Source organism: Taudactylus pleione, unplaced genomic scaffold (assembly GCF_031769625.1).
Source record: "Taudactylus pleione unplaced genomic scaffold, aTauple2 ptg001320l, whole genome shotgun sequence".
Lineage (NCBI taxonomy): Eukaryota > Metazoa > Chordata > Amphibia > Anura > Myobatrachidae > Taudactylus > Taudactylus pleione.
The window spans coordinates 105,318-122,817 of NW_028285720.1; the positions used below are offsets into that span (position 1 = coordinate 105,318).

Below are 17,500 nucleotides of genomic sequence, written 5' to 3' on the forward strand. Positions count from 1 at the left end.
TATCCCCGATCTTTAGTAAATACACGTGATAAGACGATATTATGCGATTGCGTGTTTTCCTTTTTCTACTTTGATCTTCCATATGGGAGGGATTTGGGAACGTATTACCCCCTCTAAACACAAGAGCGTCTTCATCCAATCATCAGTTATGTTCATTTGAGCCATCGCCGGTGTAATCCTCCGACATTTCCTTATACCCCAAGATGCCATAATGAAGACATTAACGATCGGTGCCCGTGTGCCAGGGATACTGCAAGATCAAAGCAATGCTCATCTCCAGCACAATTAACAGGCAGAGGCCAGATTAAGGCTCAATGATCGGCACCTCCTTCCACTGTCCCAAATGTGAGCGTGAGTTATGTCTGCACCCTCACAACAATGTGTCTTATAATGGCTTTCCCATGATCGGGGATCATTCAGCTCTGGGCATTTGTATTACATGCCAGGAGGAACTTCCGCACATTCAATGGTAATCACTAGGCCTGCATTAATCACATAAAGGGAGAGTAGGATCCGTGCGTTAGGACGCAGCCGCACTCTCAGTAACCGGCAGCAATCCGCCCAACGTCCTGTAAGGTGAATACAATCACCGGCAGCCAAGTGACCCTTCATAAAACACTCCCAGAGGCCTCTAACGTATTTCTATCTAGCGATCCCACGGCGGATCAGAGTATATTATGGGCACAGGACTGATATAGCACAGCTACGATGTAGTGTATGGAGGCTGGTCATCTCCATTATCAGCCTCAGGCGCTATAGAGGCCGCATTCCTGCATCTACACCTCCCCTCGCGCACCATGAGGGGTGTACGGGAGCCTGGCTGCTAACTTGGTGACTCTCTCCAAAAACATTATTATATACCAGCTTCCTGTTACTAGCGGTTTATAGTCTCGTTTTTTTTTTTAAACCTGCGGGGGTTAAACGGCCTGATGTAACCAATGAGGAGGGGTACACAGCAACCACCAGCAGCACCAATGCCCGTACTCACGTTAGAGCCCATCTTCCGCAGCATGAGGAGGACCCGCACCTTCTGCTGGACGTACATCTCTTCCGGAGTCTTCCCGGCGGCCCCCTCGCGGTTCATGCCCTGCTCCCTGAAACAGTCAGGAAGAAAAGCCATGAGACACAATAATAGGACATGATGCTGAAGCCACAGGTTATACTCTGCACAGCGTAAATGATTCCTTCCCCCCCAGCTGCTCAGGATGCTGAGCAATACCCACTGATCACCTGTAGATGGCAGTGCTGTCATGTCTATGCTGCACTTCTACAGTCTAGCTCAGATATAAACCATTATAACTAATTTTAATGAAACAAAATAACTTTAAAGCAATAAGAATCACCACTGACTGGTCAGGCTGCTGACATGTGATGTTACATGGGTGTGTGGGGTAAGCAGAGAGCCCAATCTGCCAAAGGTGGCATGTTACAGTCTGTTCTCCACCTTCACGTGACTTTAATGTATTGTTCCTGTAGCTTACACCAAATGTGTCACTTCCTCTCCCTGTATTCCTATCAGGCAGGGGGTCACCTTGTGCTGCCCGCACAGGAACATACGTCCCTCATACAGGAGGCTGAATGATTCCCAATGCAGTGTACAGAAATAGCTCCTATGGATAATGTATATATTGGTTCTTAGCTCCCACTATAGCTGTAATATGTCTCCCTGCCATAATCATGTATCTGCCCATTCCCTCCGCTCCCAGCTGGGGCTCATCCTTATTCATCACAACATATCTACACAACACAAAGAGATATACATGTGCTAGTATGCACGTAATAAAGATATACATGTGCTAGTATGCACGTAATAAAGATATACATGTGCTAGTATGCACGTAATAAAGATATACATGTGCTAGTATGCACGTAATAAAGATATACATGTGCTAGTATGCACGTAATAAAGATATACATGTGCTAGTATGCACGTAATACAGATATACATGTGCTAGTATGCACGTAATACAGATATACATGTGCTAGTATGCACGTAATAAAGATATACATGTGCTAGTATGCACGTAATACAGATATACATGTGCTAGTATGCACGTAATACAGATATACATGTGCTAGTATGCACGTAATAAAGATATACATGTGCTAGTATGCACGTAATAAAGATATACATGTGCTAGTATGCACGTAATAAAGATATACATGTGCTAGTATGCACGTAATAAAGATATACATGTGCTAGTATGCACGTAATAAAGATATACATGTGCTAGTATGCACGTAATAAAGATATACATGTGCTAGTATGCACGTAATAAAGATATACATGTGCTAGTATGCACGTAATAAAGATATACATGTGCTAGTATGCACGTAATAAAGATATACATGTGCTAGTATGCACGTAATAAAGATATACATGTGCTAGTATGCACGTAATAAAGATATACATGTGCTAGTATGCACGTAATACAGATATACATGTGCTAGTATGCACGTAATACAGATATACATGTGCTAGTATGCACGTAATACAGATATACATGTGCTAGTATGCACGTAATACAGATATACATGTGCTAGTATGCACGTAATACAGATATACATGTGCTAGTATGCACGTAATACAGATATACATGTGCTAGTATGCACGTAATACAGATATACATGTGCTAGTATGCACGTAATACAGATATACATGTGCTAGTATGCACGTAATACAGATATACATGTGCTAGTATGCACGTAATAAAGATATACATGTGCTAGTATGCACGTAATAAAGATATACATGTGCTAGTATGCACGTAATAAAGATATACATGTGCTAGTATGCACGTAATAAAGATATACATGTGCTAGTATGCACGTAATAAAGATATACATGTGCTAGTATGCACGTAATAAAGATATACATGTGCTAGTAATAAAGATATGCATGTGCTAGTATGTACGTAATAAAGATATGCATGTGCTAGTATGCACGTAATAAAGATATGCATGTGCTAGTATGCACGTAATAAAGATATGCATGTGCTAGTATGCACGTAATTCAGATAGACATGTGCTAGTATGCACGTAATACAGATAGACATGTGCTAGTATGCACGTAATACAGATATACATGTGCTAGTATGCACGTAATACAGATATACATGTGCTAGTATGCACGTAATACAGATATACATGTGCTAGTATGCACGTAATACAGATATACATGTGCTAGTATGCACGTAATACAGATATACATGTGCTAGTATGCACGTAATACAGATATACATGTGCTAGTATGCACGTAATACAGATATACATGTGCTAGTATGCACGTAATACAGATATACATGTGCTAGTATGCACGTAATACAGATATACATGTGCTAGTATGCACGTAATAAAGATATACATGTGCTAGTATGCACGTAATAAAGATATACATGTGCTAGTATGCACGTAATAAAGATATACATGTGCTAGTATGCACGTAATAAAGATATACATGTGCTAGTATGCACGTAATAAAGATATACATGTGCTAGTATGCACGTAATAAAGATATACATGTGCTAGTAATAAAGATATGCATGTGCTAGTATGTACGTAATAAAGATATGCATGTGCTAGTATGCACGTAATAAAGATATGCATGTGCTAGTATGCACGTAATAAAGATATGCATGTGCTAGTATGCACGTAATACAGATAGACATGTGCTAGTATGCACGTAATACAGATATACATGTGCTAGTATGCACGTAATACAGATATACATGTGCTAGTATGCACGTAATAAAGATATACATGTGCTAGTATGTACGTAATAAAGATATACATGTGCTAGTATGTACGTAATAAAGATATACATGTGCTAGTATGTACGTAATAAAGATATACATGTGCTAGTATGTACGTAATACAGATATACATGTGCTAGTATGTACGTAATAAAGATATACATGTGCTAGTATGCACGTAATACAGATATACATGTGCTAGTATGTACGTAATAAAGATATACATGTGCTAGTATGTACGTAATAAAGATATACATGTGCTAGTATGTACGTAATAAAGATATACATGTGCTAGCATGCACGTAATAAAGATATACATGTGCTAGTATGTACGTAATAAAGATATACATGTGCTAGTATGCACGTAATAAAGATATACATGTGCTAGTATGCACGTAATAAAGATATACATGTGCTAGTATGCACGTAATAAAGATATACATGTGCTAGTATGCACGTAATAAAGATATACATGTGCTAGTATGCACGTAATAAAGATATACATGTGCTAGTATGTACGTAATAAAGATATACATGTGCTAATATGCGCGTAATAAAGATATACATGTGCCAGTATGTATGTATATATATATATATATATATATATATATATATATGTGGGAGTGCCTATGTGCAGTCCATTGTCCGCACTCTCATTGTCACTGCGATGATTCAGGTCACTGCGAGGCTGTAGTCCTGGGCGAGGAATCACATCCATCCATCAGACACAGCAATAAATAGGGGACACTCACCCGACGGGTCACTATATGATTTATGCATCATATACGGTCCCATATCAACGTTTCATTCCCAGCGGATCTTTGTCCGGTCACTTAATTCTCCCGGCACCATCTCTGATGAGAGACACGGTATGCGCTGATTAAACCGTCACGTAAAGACGAGTCTGGTGGGTGCCCCCTCCCTGCATCCATTATCCTAATTAGTCTCCCTACCAAATCTGGCGACATTCTGCTTTTTATACTGTGCTACAGGGGAAGTGTGATTCCGGCCGCCCTATACATTACATGCTGAGCTGGGGTCACAGACAAGCCGCCTGCACACAAGTAAAATATCATCTTAATCTATTACACAACTAAAGTAACAAAACCTGAAAATACAACTACACAACTCTCATTTCTGCTGAGGGCGCCACGAAGTATACACATTATAAGCACAAAGTCTGTACATAGGGTGTGACCATCACTGAGGATAATCGCACACAGGTAACACCTGACTGCAGACACGGGAACGCCTTCCCTGAGTACATATAATTAATGTGTCACATTGTCACGGCTTACATGTTCCCAAAAGATATGACAGTGCAGGTAGATGGGTGACCCCAATTGCCGTCCAGCAGAGGGAACACAAGGGCCAAACACTAGAACTGTAGGTTATCCCCCTATGCAGGCTGTGAGTGGGTTACAGATCTAGCTTCTAGATCGTATTTCCAGACACGGCCGAGACCCTAATGTTCCCCATAATCCCAAGTGGTAAGGTCCCACCACAAACTATGGACCAGGGCAGTTGGGACCATGATAGTCCCTTAGTTTCAGGACTGTCGCACCTAAATCAGTTGGCAGGTATGGGAGTGGATCATAAATATAACTAATATCTGGGACCATATAAAGGGATTATGGGGAATAGAAGGTACACAATGAGGACTGTACTAAATAGCAAGCTTTGCATTAACTAGGTAAAACCGTACACATTCATTCACTAATATTTACATTAGAGGAATACAAAGGGGGGGGATATATTAGTGTTACAGATAATATGGAAGTAACGACAAGCCCCCACGTGCTGTATTAGCAGGATATCTGCTGTGCCCATACTGACCCCAATAGCGTGGCAAGGTGGGTAAGTGACAAAGCATATGGCTGCAATCTGCTCTACTCACTGAGCCGATTCAAGTAGAACGCATGCTACAGTGTGTAAGAGACCCATAGTTTCCTACTGGAAATGCAGACCTTAAACCTCCTGCTGACCTTACGTTACCAGCAGCTGTGGGGTAGTATCCTCTTCCCCTGGTGCACGGCACAGAGCCCAGAGCCGAGTCCGTCAGCTGTCCGCTAATAACACTGAATGACCCCAATCAGATAACTGCATAGAGCAGGGGGGGTTCAACTCAAATCCTTGAGAGTTCCCAACAGGTCATGTTTTCCAGATTTCTTTACTGATGTAAAAGGGAGTTCATTTACTTTTCTGGGTCAGTAATTATCCCACCTGCTTCCAGACAGAACTCCTGAAAACATGACCTGCTGGGGGGTACCATGATGGTTGGAGATGACAACCACAGGCATAACGGGTTAAAATGTCCAATGCCCAGAACATAGTGCAGAACGGAACAGATTGCCGCAACATCGCCCAGGGCGCACTGGTATTCACAAATAATATACTGAATTCTAAAGCAAAGGCGAACATGCAGCCAATCAGGTGTTTCCGTCATTCTCACATGCTATAAATGACAGCACATTCATTTATATAGGTCTCCCTGATAGACCTTCCAATGCATATACCGGGTCTGTCTATAAAGTTCAGTGAATGGTCGGATATATCTGTATGCAACGCTTGTAACCAGGTCGCTCATGCGCACTGACATGCATGGACATGTCTGGACCTGCCCCCAGTCGGGATGTGCCCGAGGCCGCCACCGCACTGCCATTGCATTCATTTCCACAGAGTGTCCTGCGCAGTGTGCGTCCAACAGCAATGGAGCAACGACACAACATTAAGTTCTGCTTCAAATTGGGTAAATCGGCGACGGAGACGCACAAAATGTTGGTGAAAGTGTGCGGGCAGGATGCTGTGAGTAGAAAGTGTGTGTACAATTGGTTTTCACGCTTTCGCAGTGGCAAGGAATCGGTGGAAGACGACCTCCATTGCTGTTCAACGCAGGGGAAAAAAAAGTGCTCCACGATATCAGCAGAATCCGGCCTATTATGTCCTGGCCCCTAGTAATCAGGGCCCTGATACCAGTCCTTAGACCTACTGTAAGAACCCGGGTACCACTCAATAGATATAGACCATGTAAACATCTGCAAGCCAGCAGGAGCCCGTAACTCTCACCCTCCTGGTGTGCGACCCCCAGGTGCTCACCGGAAGGCGTTGGAGCGCTCACTATCTCTGCCCATGCATGCTCTGTAACCGCGTCATACATGCAGCAGGTGTAGACTACATGCATGGAGAGAGAGCCCTTATACAATGCATACTTGTGATTATAGCAGACTTCTAAATCTTATTAAACTAACTAATTTACAATTAAGAAATCCGGCAGTATGAGAGGCACAAATCCCAGGGCAGCCCCGACAGCTTCTCACAGGAGCTCTATGCCGCTGTCCCCAGGGTGGGTGACCCAGGAAACCTCAGTCACACAGCGATGACAACCACAGGGAAGTACTCCAGCAGCATTAGCAATAGGCGCCCTACAACAGCTCAACAAGTAATGCACTAAATGACTCTTATTATTATTGTGTATTCATATAACATCACCACAGGCTGCAGCGATGCCCAGAGAATGCGTGCCACTCACCTCAATCCCTGCCCCGTGGGAGATGACACCCATTTTTGTCAACAACCAAATTACCTTATCAATAGGTCTATGAATTGTGGGAGAAAACCAAAACAACTGGAGGAAATTCCATACAAACATGGGGAGAACAAACAAACTCCACACAGATAGGCCCCCGGTCTGAATCGATTTCATGACCCCAAGGCTGAGAGACAGCAATGCTAACCACTGTGCCGTGCACTGCATCATTACACACTACCATACTGGGTACAGCGTCAGGTTGTAGGCAGGTACACAATCACACGGAATACGTTTCCTTTATAACTACAGCTCTCACTTTACTCTCTTTATGTAATCTCCGTACAGCTATAGTTCCTGGCAGAGCCCATCTATTGTACAATGGATTCCTCTAGCCTGGCATTAGAAAATACAATTCTAGAGTAAGAACTGTGACAGACAGCAGGACCTACACACACAGAAAGGATGTCATCGCACTCTATCACAAGCGCCCAAAATCACCTCGCTACCGACCACAAACCACTGGCTCAAGCTTCCAAAATACATTTGCAAACACAACAACCGAAGAGAATTCAGCATTATGGGCACAAAAATGTACAGTAGTTATAAACACCCCACTGTCCGGCCACCAGTCCTTCAGGGGGTTTACTACCGGGGGCACTGTCACAGGGGGGCTTACTACCGGGGGCACTGTCACGGGGGGGCTTACTACCGGGGGCACTGTCACGGGGGGGGCTTACTACCGGGGGCACTGTCACGGGGGGGGCTTACTACCGGGGGCACTGTCACGGGGGGGGCTTACTACCGGGGGCACTGTCACCGGGGGGGCTTACTACCGGGGGCACTGTCACGGGGGGGGCTTACTACCGGGGGCACTGTCACGGGGGGGGCTTACTACCGGGGGCACTGTCACGGGGGGCTTACTACCGGGGGCACTGTCACGGGGGGGGCTTACTACCGGGGGCACTGTCACGGGGGGGGCTTACTACCGGGGGCACTGTCACGGGGGGGGGGCTTACTACCGGGGGCACTGTCACCGGGGGGGCTTACTACCGGGGGCACTGTCACGGGGGGGGGCTTACTACCGGGGGCACTGTCACGGGGGGGGCTTACTACCGGGGGCACTGTCACGGGGGGGCTTACTACCGGGGGCACTGTCACGGGGGGGGGCTTACTACCGGGGGCACTGTCACGGGGGGGGGCTTACTACCGGGGGCACTGTCACGGGGGGGCTTACTACCGGGGGCACTGTCACGGGGGGGCTTACTACCGGGGGCACTGTCACGGGGGGGCTTACTACCGGGGGCACTGTCACGGGGGGCACTGTCACAGGGGGCTTACTACTGGGGGCACTGTCACAGGGGGCTTACTACTGGGGGCACTATCAAAGGGGCTGGTATGGGCATGTTGCAGAATCTGATGACCATTAAAGTGGTATGTGTGGCGATTTGATTGTATGTGGGGAGGTTGAGGGGCACTGAAAGGGCATGTGTGGTGGTCTACACAAGCTTTCATATATTTTGGTAATGGACGATGGTCTGGGTCCTAAACTTTTAAGATGGCTCCTAGATTTTACAAAAATTTGTCGAGCCCTGATGTAATATATTACTGCGCTAGATGTACAGTTCTCAATATATATTAAATATACAATATTGCTCTCTATTATGTAGACAAAACAGGCTTGTTTGAGGTGCCGATCATTCCGTACTAAAAGACTAAGGTAATATACAGTACATCTTAACGGCAGAGCGTGAGCGCACTAGTGAACTGCTGGGACGCCGGTGTTCACGGATTGTTATTCAGCCATTAGTGACAGGATTGCTGGCTCATCTGTGAGGCTGCAAAGTGGAAACAAATTGCCACATATTCCCAAATAGATACTTATTTATGACCCACAGTGATACAAAGCAACAAATGCTGTTTGGACTTAAGTATTCTGAGGAATTTATGAATGATTTATATATTTTTTTAAGCTATCTGTGATTCTCACATACATATATACTAAGAGGCCCCATTAGGCGTGACTAGTTACCTTTATTAGCATCGCAAATGTTGTATGTATAAATGTTATATGGTTTGTGTTAATGTTTTATAATTAAATATTTGTGACATTCAAACAAGCCTTTTTTATCTACATAATAGATAATATATATTAAATATACAATATTGCTGAAAACAACAGTGCATGTAGCGCAGTAATATATTTCTATTAAATCTGTTTAGAAGTATATCCTGGGGTCCTACCTAGACCTCTATTACGTGCAGCAGGTGTATAGTGTACCCACATTTCAGCCCCAGGAATTGCAGTTATTACCAGCGTAGTTTATTTATGTAACAGATCATTATTATTCCCACAGCAGCAAATCTGTATATGAAGTGCTACAATGTAACAGCCGCAACTTGTGTCATTGCACGTTCCATGGTGCTTCATATACAGACCCAGTCACACACAGATATACAGAAGTGTCCGCGTACATCTAGCCTCCTTGCGTACCATGCCGCGGCTTGGTATCTTCATGGCTTGGTCTTTTCATGCAACTTTTACCTTTAAATACGTCTTTATTAGTGATGTGAATAGGACGCACATAGCGGCTTCTGCTGATTATGTTGTGTGTGTGCGACTGCGAGTGTATCTGCCTGCGAATTGCTACGTTACAGGATCAGCTGCTGTAACATTTTAATCAGCAGAAGCTGCTTGTGCGTCCCATCACCATCGCTGTGCGAATAAGCAGCATTGGAAGATAAAAAGTTTCACGAAAAGCCGCCCAGCTGTACAGAGTTACACGGAGCTCCCGCGTTGTGTGTACAGCGACTTGTAGCGCACGGAGGATAGATGTATTTGGATTGTGGACACATCTGTAAAGTGTCCCAAATTAATCAGCAGAGTCTACTGGTGTATCCTAGTCGCATTGTGACAATAGAAAGACGCCCGACACTAGCAGAGCACCCCGGGACCTGGCGGCTCATTCACGCTAGGCAAGATGCGCTGCGTGGCGTATTGAGGACACATCTGTATTTGGACGGTGCATATGGTGGCTGGTGTCACTTCCTTTATGGTGACAGGAAATGGGGGCGGTCTGGGGTTACAGAGGAGCCTGCGGGTTATCAGACAGAACAATCACTCTCTGTCCTGAGTGCAGGCAACTGGGCCAAAGGCTGCTCCTAACATTGGTGCAGAGTATTACACAACACTGGAAGGCGAACATGACTCGGACATGGGCAGCACAACATATGAAATGGCAGAACCTATACAACATATGAATGGCTAAGTACAGTACTGCCAGGACAGTATTAGAATGTGCATAATATCAGGATTACTTACAGTAATACATCATCATTACCCACACATGAACGAAGCTGGGTGTCATCACTGCACCTCAGTACATGCGTGTCCATCTCCGGGTCATTTGCAGCAGGCTTCTCTATAACCTCAGAGCTAAAGGCCCCCATACATCAGAGATTGATTGCAGCAATCGTGCAATATGCAATCGATTGTGTATAAAAATCTTTCCCTTTTTCAATCGATTGTTTGCAAAATTGCCACAATCTCTGATGTATAGGGGCCTTAAGCCATCTCCCTAGTGTATGTAATCCATACACAGCCTGATGAATAATGCCCCCGGGCAGCACTGAGTGAGCGGGCATTCCTGTGCCGCCAGGGGCACCTCTCACCTCACTGGATTACAGAGAAGCAATGAGGTGCCCCGAGGAAGAGCCATTGTTACACTGAGCTACGTGTAGCACTAATCATGAACCAGTCTGATAAAGTCAAACAAGTCCCTTAAATGGCACCAATGTAAAATGTGCGCTCAGAAGTTATACCGATAGACGTGCAATATAAAGTCACCCGCGCTTATAATATATACCTGACATGAACGTCAGTATAAAGAGGCGTCATATACTAGACAGGAGCCAGGCTTTTATCCCTTACTGCCCATATGACTGAAATACGGCATGCATAGACACGCCCACAGCGCTTGGCTCTATGATATAGTTATATGTACAGATGAATGTGGCATGTAGTATGTAATATGTGCATTATTGCAGGCAGAGGGATATACAGATGAATGTGGCATGTAGTGTGTAATATGTGCATTATTGCATGCAGAGGTAGTGCATTGTAATGTGTGCAGCATAATGTATAGATGTAATTAATATGTGTCATGTAATTAATGTATGTATGTAATGCATGTAGATAATGTGTGCAGTGTGTAATGTATGTATGTATGTATACAGCCATGGCCAAAAGTTAAGAATGACACAAGTATTGGTTGTCACAAAGTCTGCGGCTTCAGTGTTTGTGATGGCAATTTGCATATACTCCAGAATGTCATGAAGAGTGATCAGATGAATTGCAAAGTCCCTCTTTGCCATGACAATGAACTCAATCCCCAAAAACAACATTTCCACTGCATTTCAGCCCTGCCACAAAATGACCAGCTGTCAGTGATTTCTCTTGTCAACACAGGTGAGAGTGCTGACGAGGACAAGGCTGGAGATCACTCTGTCATGCTGATTGAGTTAGAACAGACTGGAAGCTTTAAAAGGAGGGTGGAGCTTGAAATCATTGTTATTCCTCTTCACTATTGTTACCTGCAAGGAAACACATGCAGTCATCTTTGCCACAAAAAGGGCTTCACAGGCAAGGATATTGGTGCTAGTAAGATTGCACCTAAATCAACCATTTATCGGATCATCAAGAACTTCAAGGAGAGGTTCAATAGTTCTGATGAAGGCTTCAGGGTTCCCAAGAACGTCCAGCAAGCGACAGGACCATCTCCTAAAGTTGATTCAGCTGCGGGATCGGGGCACCACCAGTGCAGAGCTTGCTCAGGAATGGCAGCAGGCGGGTGTGAGTGCATCTTCACGCACAGCGAGGCGAAGACTTTTGGAGGATGGCCTGGTGTCAAGAAGGGCAGCAAAGAAGCCACTTCTCTCCAGGAAAAAACATCAGGAACAGACTGATATTCTGCAAAAAAGCCAGGGATTGGACTGCTGAGGACTGGGGTAAAGCTATTTAATCTGATTAATCCCCTTTCAGATTGTTTGGGGCATCTGGAAAAACGCTTGTCCGGAGAAGGAAAGGTGAGTGCTACCATCAGTCCTGTGACATGCCAACAGTAACACATCCTGAGACCATTCATGTGTGGGGTTACTTCTCAGTCAAGGGAGTGGGCTCACTCACATCTTTGCCTAAGAACACTGCCATGGATAAAGAATGGTACCAAAACATCTTCCAAGAGCAACTTCTACCAACCATCCAAGAACAGTTTGGTGAGGAACAATGCCTTTTCCAGCATGATGGAGCACCTTGCCATAAGGCAAAAGTGATAACCAAGTGGCTCGGGGAAACAAAACATCTAAATTTTGGGTCCATGGCCAGGAAACTTCCCAGACCTTAATCCCATTGAGAACTTGTGGTCAATCCTCAAGAGGTGGGTGTACAAACAAAACCCCACAAATTCTGACAAACTCCAAGCATTGATTAGGCAAGAATGGGCGTCCATCAGTCAGTATGCGGCCCAGAAGGTGAGTGACAGCATGCCAGGGCGAATTGCAGAGGTCTTGTAAAAAAAGGGTCAACACTGCAAATATTGACTCTTTGCATAAACTTAATGTAATTGCCACTAAAAAGCCTGACACTTATGTAATGCTGTAATGTTACCTCAGTATACCATAGTAACATCTGACACTTATGTAATGCTGTAATGTTACCTCAGTATACCATAGTAACATCTGACACTTATGTAATGCTGTAATGTTACCTCAGTATACCATAGTAACATCTGACACTTATGTAATGCTGTAATGTTACCTCAGTATACCATAGTAATATCTGACACTTATGTAATGCTGTAATGTTACCTCAGTATACCATAGTAACATCTGACACTTATATAATGCTGTAATGTTACCTCAGTATGCCATAGTAACATCTGACACTTATGTAATGCTGTAATGTTACCTCAGTATACCATAACAACATCTGACACTTATGTAATGCTACCTCCGTATACCATAGTAACATCTGACACTTATGTAATGCTGTAATGTTACCTCAGTATACCATAGTAACATCTGACACTTATGTAATGTTACCTCAGTATACCATAGTAACATCAGACACTTATGTAATGTTACCTCAGTATACCATAGTAACATCTGACACTTATGTAATGCTGTAATGTTACCTCAGTATACCATAGTAACATCTGACACTTATGTAATGCTGTAATGTTACCTCAGTATACCATAGTAACATCTGACACTTATGTAATGCTGTAATGTTACCTCAGTATACCATAGTAACATGTGACAAAAAGGTCTAAAAACACTGAAGCAGCAAACTTTGTGAGAACCAATACTTGTGCCATTCTCAGAACTTTTGGCTATGGCTGTAGAGTATATGTGTACAGTGTAATGGATGGATGTAATGTGTTTAATGTTTGTATGCAGTATATGTGTGCAGTGTAATGTATGTATGTAATTTGTGCAGTGTAAAGTATGTATGAATGTAGTGTTCACTCTAGCTCCGGCGGCAGGCAGGGAGCCGGAGCTAGAGAGGGCAACCTTATGCGTGCGCCTAAGACGCGCGCACCCGAAAAGGGGGCGTGGTCATGAAAAGAGGGCGTGCCTATAAGATGCGTCCCCTTTTCGTCATACTTGGGGGCGTGCTCGGCGCTTACGGACATGCCAGGCAGCCCCCAAGCGCTGCAGAAAGGGAGAATAGATGCCGGGCGCATGCGCCCAGCGTCTATTTGCCGGCGGTGACCGGGACACCGCATGTTTCTCCACCCGCGGGACACTGCGCCCCGCGGGTGAGAACGGCACCCGCAGGCTGTGAGGGCAGGGCGCTTTTTTCCCTCCAGGAGGAGGGCAGGGCGCCGCGCCCCTCTAAAACAGCCTAGTGGGAACGCTATGAATGCAATGTGCGCAGTGTAGAGTATGTATGTGATGGGTGCAGTGTAATGTATGTCCTGTGTGCAGTGTAATGTATGTGTGTACTGTGTGCAGTGTAATGTATGTATGTAGTGTAATGTATGTACTGGGTCCATATACTGTGTGCAGTGTAATGTATGTATGTATGTACTGTGTGCAGTGTAATGTATGTATGTACTATGTGCAGTGTAATGTATGTATGTATGTACAGTGTGCAGTGTAATGTATGTATGTATGTATGTATGTACGTACGTACGTACTGTGTGCAGTGTAATGTATGTACGTACGTACTATGTGCAGTGTAATGTATGTATGTACTGTGTGCAGTGTAATGTATGTACGTTCTGTGTGCAGTGTAATGTATGCATGTACGTACTGTGTGCAGTTTAATGTATGCATGTACGTACTGTGAGCAGTTTAATGTATGTATGTACGTACTGTGAGCAGTTTAATGTATGCATGTACGTACTGTGTGCAGTTTAATGTATGCATGTACGTACTGTGTGCAGTTTAATGTATGCATGTAGTGTGTGCAGTGTAATGTAAGTATGTAGTGTGTGCAGTGTAATGTAAGTATGTATATACTGTGTGCAGTGTAATGTATGTATGTATGTATGTATGTACTGTATGCAGTGTTATGTATGTATATACTGTGTGCAGTGTAATGCATGTACGTTCTGTGTGCAGTGTAATGTATGTATGTATGTATGTACTGTGTGCAGTGTAATGTATGTATGTACTGTGTGCAGTGTAATGTATGTATGTACTGTGTGCAGTGTAATGTATGTATGTACTGTGTATATGTATGTACTGTGCGCAGTGTAATGTATGTATGTACTGTGTGTATGTATGCATGTACTGTGTGCAGTGTAATGTATGTATGTATACTGTGTGCAGTGTAATGCATGTAAGTATGTACTGTGTGCAGTGTAATGTATGTACTGTGTGCAGTGTAATGTATGTATGTACGTACTGTGTGTTGTATGTATGTACTGTGTGTATGTATGCATGTACGGTGTGCAGTGTAATGTATGTATGTACTGTGTGTATGTATGCATGTACTGTGTGCAGTGTAATGTATGTATGTATGTACTGTGTGCAGTGTAATGTATGTATGTACTGTGTGCAGTGTAATATGTATGTATGTACTGTGTGCAGTGTAATATGTATGTATGTACTGTGTGCAGTGTAATGTATGTATGTACTGTGTGCAGTGTAATGTATGGATGCATGTATGTATGTATGTATGTATGTATGTACTGTGTGCAGTGTAATGTATGTATGTACTGTGTGCAGTGTAATGTATGTATGTACTGTGTGCAGTGTAATGTATGTATGTATGTATGTACTGTGTGCAGTGTAATGTATGTATGTATGTATGTACTGTGTGCAGTGTAATATGTATGTATGTACTGTGTGCAGTGTAATGTATGTATGTATGTATGTACTGTGTGCAGTGTAATATGTATGTATGTACTGTGTGCAGTGTAATGTATGTATGTAATGTATGTATGTATGTATGTACTGTGTGCAGTGTAATGTATGTATGTACTGTGTGCAGTGTAATGTATGTATGTATGTACTGTGTGCAGTGTAATGTATGTATGTATGTACTGTGTGCAGTGTAATGTATGTATGTATGTATGTATGTACTGTGTGAAGTGTAATATATGTATGTAATGTATGTATGTATGTACTGTGTGCAGTGTAATGTATGTATGTATGTATGTACTGTGTGCAGTGTAATGTATGTATGTATGTATGTATGTACTGTGTGAAGTGTAATATATGTATGTAATGTATGTATGTATGTACTGTGTGCAGTGTAATGTATGTATGTATGTATGTATGTACTGTGTGCAGTGTAATGTATGTATGTATGTATGTATGTATGTACTGTGTGCAGTGTAATGTATGTATGTATGTACTGTGTGCAGTGTAATGTATGTATGTATGTATGTACTGTGTGCAGTGTAATGTATGTATGTATGTACTGTGTGCAGTGTAATGTATGTATGTATGTATGTATGTACTGTGTGCAGTGTAATGTATGTATGTATGTATGTACTGTGTGCAGTGTAATGTATGTATGTATGTATGTACTGTGTGCAGTGTAATGTATGTATGTATGTATGTACTGTGTGCAGTGTAATGTATGTATGTATGTATGTACTGTGTGCAGTGTAATGTATGTATGTATGTATGTACTGTGTGCAGTGTAATGTATGTATGTATGTATGTATGTACTGTGTGAAGTGTAATGTATGTATGTAATGTATGTATGTATGTACTGTGTGCTGTGTAATGTATGTATGTATGTACTGTGTGCAGTGTAATGTATGTATGTATGTACTGTGTGCAGTGTAATGTATGTATGTATGTATGTATGTACTGTGTGCAGTGTAATGTATGTATGTATGTACTGTGTGCAGTGTAATGTATGTATGTATGTATGTATGTATGTACTGTGTGCAGTGTAATGTATGTATGTATGTATGTACTGTGTGCAGTGTAATGTATGTATGTATGTATGTATGTATGTACTGTGTGCAGTGTAATGTATGTATGTATGTATGTACTGTGTGCAGTGTAATGTATGTATGTATGTATGTATGTACTGTGTGCAGTGTAATGTATGTATGTATGTATGTACTGTGTGCAGTGTAATGTATGTATGTATGTACTGTGTGCAGTGTAATGTATGTATGTATGTATGTACTGTGTGCAGTGTAATGTATGTATGTTTGTACTGTGTGTATGGACGGGCAGCAGCATTAGGTCTGTGTATAGTAAGATATTACATACATACACCAGGGGCAGCGGAGGGGTATGAGGTGCCCGGAGGGTCTCTCAAGCCGGATGGAGCCGGAGACAAAGGGGCAGCCGGGCCGGGCAGAGGCCGCTCCCCGATACTCACCGAGCTGCTTCCCTGGCCGCCCGCTCTGCGGCTCCTCTGCCGGTCTCCGTGTGTCTGGCTCCGGCCTGTGCGCGGTGATATCAGGCGGCCTCTCTCCGCCCGAGCCTGGGAGTCACCGCCGGCCGGGAAAGGGGAGCTGAGCCTGGGAGGGGGACGACGGAGGAGGAGGCGGCGCCGGGGCCTGAGGAGGAGGCGGGAGAGGAGTACAGGGGGCGGCGGCTGCTGCTGCTGCTGGCCGGGTCCTGAGAGAGGGAGAGGGAGAGAGGGAGAGAGAGAGAGGGAGAGGGAGAGAGAGAGAGGGAGAGAGACAGAGGGAGAGGGAGAGAGACAGAGGGAGAGAGGGAGAGAGAGAGAGGGAGAGAGAGA

The 17,500-nt window shown here is 43.7% G+C and overlaps 1 protein-coding gene across 1 annotated transcript in view; it reads right to left on the minus strand.

Annotated features, from left to right (window-relative positions):
• Positions 1 to 17,223, minus strand: part of CTNNBIP1 (catenin beta interacting protein 1) — a 38,203-nt gene extending 20,980 nt beyond the window's left edge. Inside the window, exons 1-2 of the mRNA XM_088463130.1 lie at positions 17,135 to 17,223; positions 989 to 1,094 (exon numbers count right to left, since the gene is read on the minus strand). Of these exons, the coding sequence (XP_088319256.1) occupies positions 989 to 1,084 (96 nt within the window). The 5' untranslated portion in view covers positions 1,085 to 1,094; positions 17,135 to 17,223. The remainder of the gene's footprint in view (positions 1 to 988; positions 1,095 to 17,134) is intronic.
• Positions 17,224 to 17,500: the final 277 nt, after the last annotated feature.